This window comes from Manis pentadactyla, chromosome 6, assembly GCF_030020395.1.
Source record: "Manis pentadactyla isolate mManPen7 chromosome 6, mManPen7.hap1, whole genome shotgun sequence".
Classification (NCBI taxonomy): domain Eukaryota; kingdom Metazoa; phylum Chordata; class Mammalia; order Pholidota; family Manidae; genus Manis; species Manis pentadactyla.
Genome location: NC_080024.1, coordinates 32467178 through 32475512, shown reverse-complemented (window position 1 = coordinate 32475512; position 8335 = coordinate 32467178). Strand labels below are relative to the sequence as shown.

Genomic DNA, 8335 nt, shown 5'->3' with positions numbered 1-8335 from the left:
CTCAACAAAATGCTGAAATAAGCTCTTATCTGTAAAGCATAGTGCCTCACAGGTGGCATGCAGAGCTTTTATTAATGATGGCAACAGACTGATTCTGTCATTAGCTCAAGGGCTCAGAGGACAAGAAGCTTAGCAGTTTTAGGGGTGTCAGTGAAATGAGTTGTGTGGTAAAAGATGCCCAGATGCCCAGACAATTAGATAAAACTGGGGCTTAGGGAGATGCTTGCACTCCAGGGAATTCTCCAAGTCTCCATTCAGTTATCCTCAAAGTGAACAAGAGGCTTCAGTTTCAAGCTGAGTGCATTTTCCATCCAAGGATTGGCTTGTTTTGTTCAGTTTTACTTTGAGTGTTTGAGGTTATCTTTCGACGTAACAGCTAAACCCACGGCTTCCTTTCTCGTAAAACCAAAACAAAAAGGCTTTCTATTCAGGTGCCTTCTGTATGTGCACATGTGTAGTACATACCTGGGATCAAAGCCAGCTATATAAAGTCCTTGATTCTGTGTGGGTTCAAACACATGTCAAAGATTCAGGGTCCTGGAAGGTTTCGCTCTGCTTCCTGAAGGTCTGAGTGCGGCTCCCATAAAGCCATGGCTTGCAGTGGATTCCAGAGGCCTTGGGCTCGGCTGCATCTGGCGTCTAGGACTGGGCCCTGTACTGCCCTGCTTTCTCTTCTCCTCATCCCCGTCTTCTCCAAAGGTGAGTGAGGTTTTTGGAGCATGAAGGTGGAGGAGGTGTTTCTCCCACCTGGGTTTCATTTCTTTCAGCATTCAAGGGCAGTGATTTATAGCAAAGCCTTAGCTAAAGGTAAAACTCCGGTCTCCTGGTTTGGATAGCTCTGTATCAAAGGCAGAGAGGGGGCAGCTGGCAGAAGCAAATGAGCAGAGATACAACTCAGAACAGCCTTCCAGGCATTGAATAGCAGCTTAATGATTATATCTGAGTTGGTTTGGAAGACATGAGCAATTTCAGACACTTCAATCAGATTGGAAGAAAACACTGTAAAATTAAATGACTTAGGAGAGGAAAGATACCCACAGTCCTGAATACATCTGAGCTTGGAATTACAATGAGTTCAAGATTTCCCTTTAAAAAACAACAACATTGATTTAAGCAAATCATGGGGAGTTTCTTTCCTACCCAATGCAAGGCTTTGAGGTCCTCTAATTTATTTTATAAACAAGCTAGTCAGCTTGTTTAAAATTTAAGCCTTTTTTACTCAAGTTTTTAAGTCCTCTTAACTCTATAAACTAGTTAGCTCATTATGTAAGACATGAAAGCAGTTTGAAATTATAAAAAAAAAAAAAAGGAAGGAAGAAGAGAAGAAAGAAGAAAGAAAGGAAGGAAGGAAGGAAGGAAGAAAGAAGTGTAAGCCATCAGTCTGTGTGGCATAAAATACTTAATTGTGGCTGGACCTACCTGTGAACTTCAGAGGCAGATTCTGCAGTTTTCAGATGAAATAAAGCTCTTTAGAGGGTGATACCAGGTTTGTTACAAGGTACAAAATGATCAGCATTTCCAGTGAATTACAACCTAATCTCTTTGAAGAACTTCTCATTTAAAAAACCATGTGGTTTGTATGAAGTAGGTGCCCAAAAGGTATTTAATGATTTAACTTTTATTAGATAAGAAATATTTATGTACATTTTCTTATTTTACACGTTTTGAACAGGTAAAGACTAAATAACCTTAGAAAAAGTACTACAATTACCTCTTAGAGAATTTTTTCCCCATGACTAGGATCCTCCCATGGTAGATCCTGGAAAATCAAGTGTGACCAGATTTCATGGTGATAATGGGGCGTTCCCTTCAGTGGAGGCCAGGAAAGTTGCTCTTCTTTAGGCTTAGAGTCAATACAATAAAGATGATGGAGTGAGCCTTGGGGCAGGATGTAATGGCTACTCCCAGGGGTTTATAAAGGCAGAAGTGAGGGAGGTGTGATCAGGGCACAAACAACTTTAATACAGGGCAGAACATGGTGAAGTATGATACGAGGAGTTAGAAGGTTCCTCAGAGAGCATCTCTGACAGACACAGCAGGGGTTAGGGAAGGAGACTTGTCCAGCCAGCCAGGGCTGCTGGGTTAACCATGGCATTGGCTGTTGCCATACTGTCCCCTCTTCTGAGGACACATGTCACCCCACACAGGTACTTGTGGGAAATGACTGGTGTCTTCAGTGTAGAGTGATTCATGCAGGAAGTGTCCCAGCAACTCTAGCTGGAGTGACAGGTCGGGATTGGGTCCTGGAGGAGGACATTGTAAAAACAAACAAAATGAATAATATTCAATCAGTAGTATGAAAGGCATCAAAGGGTTTGAGCAGAATGAATGACATGTTTCAATCCAAGTGTTGGGTGTTGCTTGTATGATCAACTGGGGAGAGGTCAGGTCAGTTACAGGAAAGCAATTTGACATGAGGCCACTATGTCTGATAAGATGTGAGCCTTTTTGCTATGATGGGCTGGCCTCCTTTTTCCTGTAGAAGCCAGAGGGAAAAGAACAAAGGAGCACCAAGTGCTCAAAGGAAGGAGAGAGGCCAGCGGAAGAGGGAGTAGCGGGGGCAGGGGAAGCCCACAGAGGCTCACAGCAGGGTTGCCTCAGCCTCCAGAGGAAATGACCCGGAGCCCTCTGCTCTGTGGCTTCCTTCTCTGGCAGCATCCCTCAGTCTCTGAGACCAATGCCAGGGAAGAGGCAGCCAGCACAGAGAGTCAAGGCTCAGCTTCTCGTGGGCGATAGAGGTACAGGGCCAGGTAAACATGGCAGGGGTTTGTGAGGTACGCTCTGATGGATAAGGAAAGTTTCTGTGCACCAGCCTCCAAAATTACCCCTACTACTCATCATCGTTCCTGAACCAGAGTTCCTAAGTTCCGTTAGCACCTTAGAATACTAGAGATATTCTAGTACCCCTGATATCAGCTGATATCATCTGATCTCACCGCCCCTCACTGCATGTGAAGGCGAATGAAGGCTACTGGGGAGGCACGACTTGCCCCAAACCATGTATTTCATGGTAGAGCCAGGCCTTCAGTTTGTCACATCAATGCTCTCCAGCCCCAGACAACTGCTTTCAAGAAAGCATTTTCCAGTAAGGCACCTCCTTTATGGAGAGTAGCTGCAGGACAGTGAGAGATGGAGGGGAAGCTGGGGTGGGTGGAGCAGGGGAGGGGGAGGGGTGGGCGGTGGGTTTGTTAGAGGGCAGAGAAGGCCTGGCAGGCAGAGCTGAAGGGTGCCCATCGAAGCTAAACCTTCCCTGGCCCCTGGTTTGGCCGGGGCCTGGCTGTGGGTGACTGAGTTCACTGAGCCCCCTTTGGCTTTCCCCTACTAGGCATGCGCGTGTCCCAGCCTGCAGTGGTGCTGGCCAGCAGCCGAGGCATCGCCAGCTTTGTGTGTGAGTATGAGCCTTCAGGCAAAGCTGCCGAAGTCCGGGTGTCAGTTCTGCGGCAGGCTGGCAGCAAGGTGGCTGAAGTCTGCGCTGCGACATACACAGTGTACAATGAGTTGGCCTTCCTGGATGATTCCGCCTGCACTGGCACTTCCAGTGGAAACAAAGTGAACCTCACCATCCAAGGGCTGAGGGCCATAGACACAGGGCTCTACATCTGCAAAGTGGAGCTCATGTACCCACCACCCTACTATGCAGGCATGGGCAATGGAACCCAGATTTACGTCATTGGTAAGCAGAGCCATATCACTAAGCTGACACCTTCAGCATTCCTGTCTTCTTTGCGTGAAAACTGTTTTTGTCTTAAATTTCAGGAGGTTCATTTTTAGGATTATGGAAATTCTCTTTATGAGTTCTCTGGCATATCTCATGGTAGTTCTGCTTACTTAGTATGAGTAACGATCCAAACAGCTTTCTGACTATACAATAAAATGGGTTGGGGAGGGAGTTTTTTCTACCTGCAGGCTGGGGCACTCACTCTGCAGTGATAGCCATCGTGGAGTTCGGCCTTGGGCCTTTGTTGTAACACTCCTTGGGAAGTAGCCCTGATAGCTGGACTTACCCAGGGCTGGCAGGACTAGGTAGGGGTGGACCTCAAGGTCTGGGGCTCAAACTTCTTTTTTCCACTGGCGGCAGTAGCCCCATATTTTAAAGGGTGTCTCAAGGAAACTCTGCTTGCTTTTCGTTGCAGATCCAGAGCCGTGCCCAGATTCTGACTTCCTCCTCTGGGTCCTTGCAGCAGTCAGCTCAGGACTGTTTTTCTACAGCTTCCTCATCACAGCTGTTTCCTTGAGTAGAATGGTGAGCACAATGCTGACGACGCACAGTCCCGGTGGGGATACGTTAGTGATGATAACTGACCGAAGGATGCTGTTCAGTTCAGTTTTCTTGAGATGGAGCAATAAATGCAGAAGAGGAAGGACAGTGGTAAAGACACACTAGAACCCTTGGCATTGGCCTTTGAGGTTTCGGGATGACTAATATTTTAGATACTGTGTTTGAATGTTTTTGTGCTTCTGAACAGGGTTTCAGTTTGAGTAACCATTTGAACACCATAGGGCAGCTGTTTTGCTCTTTATCATCAAGAAAATTATACTTAACTTAATAACCCTGAAACACAAGATTAGGTGGGGCAAAATGCTAGAGAGGACCACCTGGGTGGCTTTTAGTCTCCCCCTTAATGTCCCTCTGCTTCACATGGATGCCACCTCTTGGTGCCATCCCATTTGTGCCTGCCTTGTCCAAGCTGTAGCTGTCCACAGAACACCCATATGGGGCTCCCTGGGCACCCACCCAGTCTACTTCAGTGGGAAGTCCTGCCCTCCCCTCCAGCCCAGTGAATGAGAATCGCAATGTATTTCCTGCAGTTGCCGGGGGAAGAGAGGGAGGCATGCCATCAGGCTTCCTGTCAGGATTTCCTTCTGACAGTCCTTTCAGCTGCCTCTGCCTGGCTGTGTCATCACAAGCTGCTCCCTCCCTGCCCCTCCCCTCCTCCCTTTCTCCTCACCTCCCTGCTTCCCCCTCCCTCTTTCTCCTTCAGTCTCTCCCTCTCCTCTGCCCTGTCTTACACACTCACACACGCACACATACTCTATTCTGAAATCCTCTACTCAACCTGCTCTGTTTCTGTGGCATCTTCCTACCTCATTCATTACAAATGACCACACAGACTAGTAGTCTAGGCCTCCATTTACAGAGGTGATAAAAACTGGGAACTAATGCAGACAGAGAAAAAGTAATAAAAATGTATGAAGAGTGGAGATGAGAGGGAAATACAGCTCTTACACAGAATAACTAAAGTTTATCATCTTATCAAGCTTGTCCCCTCACAGACAAGAGCCAGTCAATTATCACAAGCATTTTGGGCATTCTTTGAATGCTTTCTCAAAGTCTTTTTCTCCAATCTTCCTGTCAGGGAAAATGATTGCTATTTTACATCACTAGCATAGTTATTTATCTAAAATGAATCATAATAGGTGAATCAGGAAAATCTCCTGGAACTTAGAATTCTGTATGTTGTGAACCACCATTTTTCTGTAGGGTAGGAACCAAATATTAGTTGAGTCCTATTATGATTAGAAATGGTTTCTGTATTCCTCAATAATAATTACTGTTCCTTTTCATGTTTGGCAGTTAAAGAAAAGAAGCCCTCTTACCACAGGGGTCTATGTGAAAATGCCTCCAACAGAGCCAGAATGTGAAAAGCAATTTCAGCCTTACTTTATTCCCATCAATTGAGACGCCCTTATAAAGAAGAAAGAACACTTTCCAGCTTCCAAGAGCTGAAGCAATTCTGACTTTTTGCTATTCCAGCTGTTTTCATTTATTTGTGTATTTTGGGGGGATTCATCTCTCTTTACTACTAAACTGGATGCCGAAGCCAAATTAAATGTACTACAATTTAAAGCAAAGGAGTTAGAAACGGAGCCAGGATGTTTCTGTCACATCAGACCCACTTTTAGTAAAAGCATCACTTGGGAGCAATGTGGGGATGTAGCATTACGATGTGGGATCATGGGATCAAGGATATGTTAGGGAATGGTCTAGTCCAGAGGAAGCAAAGGAAGGGAGAGGACCTACTGCACACACCTTGTGCTTACATGAGACGTGTGTAGCTGAAATGATGTTTTCAAGTTAAATTTTTATGCCGTGTTATTTTTCTTAACAAATGTATAATTATAAGAGGACTTCACAAATACTCATATGGCTGTATTTTAGCCAGTGATACCAAAAGTTGTATTGTACCAATATACATTTTTTATCTGATAGTATTGTGCATGGGGGTCACATGTGCTTTTGTGTATTTGCTGATGGTTTGAATATAAACACTATATGGCAGTGTCTTCCCACCATGGGTTCTGGGAAAGTTCTGTGGAGGGACTCAGGACACTAATACACCAGGGAGAATACAAGGTCACTTGCTAACTGGCTTGGAAACTGGAATGAGGCCATAACCTATTCTTGCAGACACATTGGGCTGAATTGGTGTTGACATGTGTTTGGGCTTTTATGCTGGCTCGTTTCAATGATGTGCAAGGAAGCCAAAGTTGGTGGCATCTGAATTAACTGGATAGAACACCATTGTCAAGAAGTGGCTCATTCCAGGAGTCCTGTAGGTATGAACTTCAAGGGATTTCAGTCCACGGGGTCCCTGATTCCTTAAGCACAGTTAATGCCATGGACAGAAAAGGCAGCAGGTGGCAGAATGGGGTAATGAAGGTTTCTGAAAACTAACACTGTTGGTGTTTTTTAACTCAATATTTTCCATGAAAATGCAACAACATGTATAATATTTTTAATTAAATAAAAATCTGTGGTGGTTGTTTTCCAGAGTTGTCTTTTATCTTCCTTGTGTCTGAGTATTGTGTTTTTGTTTTCACTTCATTCATTTGGCTGTTGATATAGTCTCCAACATTAGAAATACTGAGGACAAACAGAAAAAAACCCAGAGGAAAAATAATGCTTCATAATCAGCTGTCCACCAGCCATTACCTGCAGGACATTCTGGGAAGGAATTTTTCCTCTGTCCTTGTGCATTCTTCACAGCTGTTTGAGATGGAATGAGGGTTAGTCCAGATAGGGCAGTCCTTTATGTCACACAGCACACTCTTTAGCATAGGTTCCTCACCTCCTCTCTCTTCCCCACATCTTTCTCAGCTCAACGGGCAGAGACTGCAGTTGTCATGGTAACTTCTGTGTTGTTAACTGTGTTGCTTGCAGCCATATGATCTATTTCCATGGCACATGGAGTTCTTTCTTGTGACTTCCAAACGGACTATTTCACAAACATGGGGACATACACCTATGTTGCTCTCGGCAGGCAGGCATGGTCCTGGCCCACTGAGCCCTCTGTGATTCTTGGTTAACCAGTGTGTAGCCTCAGCCTGCCTGGCTTCCCCTCAAGGTTTCTTATTCTTGACCTCCACATCCTGTTATTGTCTCAGTGTGGCCAGAGACCACCTGTAACTGAATCGACTGAGTCACTTACTAAAAACGCTGATTCAAGTGCTTAAACTCAGATGCACTGAATCAGAGTCTTTGGGTGATGGGGCCAGGAGTTTGCTCTTCCAACAAAACCCCCCAGGGCTTCTCATACCTGCCAGGATTGGGCATCACTGCACAGGCAGCTCTCCCCTCTTCCTTGCTCACTATCGCTCTATCTCTTTTTTTACCTTCCCCCCAACCCCCGCAAGTGCTAACAGGCAAATGAGATAGCACATAGTCAGCATTCCATGAAAATCTGTTAAATAAAAATGAATATGACTTTCAAAATGCGGCAATAGCAATGACTTAGAACAAGCTCCTACTATGTGAAAGGCTGTACCTCTTGCTCCTTTGGCCTTTGGTTGGAAGCCATGAAGAAAGAAGAGTTTAGGAGCCCCACATGCAGCGTGATACCATTTGTACTCCTTCAAACGTCTTTAGAGAGACCATCCTTTTCCATGATTGATGGCAGATCTGAAAGACAGGGAGGGCCTTAGGCAAGGGACCTCTGAGGTATCTTTCAGACACTGTTAGACAATGCAGTATTTTACATAAACTTAGTATCTCCTCTACTGTTACCTGAAATTCTACCACTAGTATTCATTGAGTTAATCATGGCTCTCTTCACTCAGTTTCAATCTGGAAAAAAATAAAATACTTCTTAGCTCAAAGAAGTTTCCCCTATGGCAGAAGAAATGGGCAAGAAAATCTGTGATTCAGGTCTCCACTGAAAGGGGAGAAAGCAAATAGGGGGGCACCTAGACACCAGATGAAAGCCTCTTCTAATCCCCACTTGGCTTAGGAGGATAGATCTTTTACCTGCAATACTGAGAGAGGGCTGTTGTCCCCAAGCTGGAGGACCAGCTGTTTCATGGCGTTTCAGCCTTCATCACTGTCTCCCCAGGGATC

The 8335-nt window shown here is 45.1% G+C and overlaps 1 protein-coding gene across 2 annotated transcripts; it reads left to right on the top strand.

Annotated features, from left to right (window-relative positions):
• The first annotated feature begins 469 nt into the window (after window positions 1-469).
• CTLA4 (cytotoxic T-lymphocyte associated protein 4) lies at window positions 470-6792 on the top strand. Of its 2 annotated transcripts, XM_036928112.2 has the most exons (4): window positions 470-699; window positions 3326-3673; window positions 4134-4243; window positions 5576-6792. In XM_036928112.2, the coding sequence occupies exons 1-4, from the start codon at window positions 591-593 to the stop codon at window positions 5678-5680; spliced, it is 672 nt and encodes a 223-aa protein (XP_036784007.1). In that variant the 5' UTR covers window positions 470-590; the 3' UTR covers window positions 5681-6792. The 2 variants fall into 2 exon arrangements, with proteins under 2 accessions (XP_036784007.1, XP_036784008.1); XM_036928113.2 differs by lacking the exon at window positions 4134-4243.
• The last annotated feature ends 1543 nt before the right edge of the window (window positions 6793-8335 follow it).

Bases quoted from the DNA above. Each gene is read 5' to 3' on its own strand.
- CTLA4 (XM_036928112.2), top strand. From the start codon at position 591: ATGGCTTGCAGTGGATTCCAGAGGCCTTGGGCTCGGCTGCATCTGGCG. The intron at 3,674-4,133 runs GTAAGCAGAGCC...TTTTCGTTGCAG, and splicing joins AACCCAGATTTACGTCATTG to ATCCAGAGCCGTGCCCAGAT. The intron at 4,244-5,575 runs GTGAGCACAATG...CATGTTTGGCAG, and splicing joins CTGTTTCCTTGAGTAGAATG to TTAAAGAAAAGAAGCCCTCT.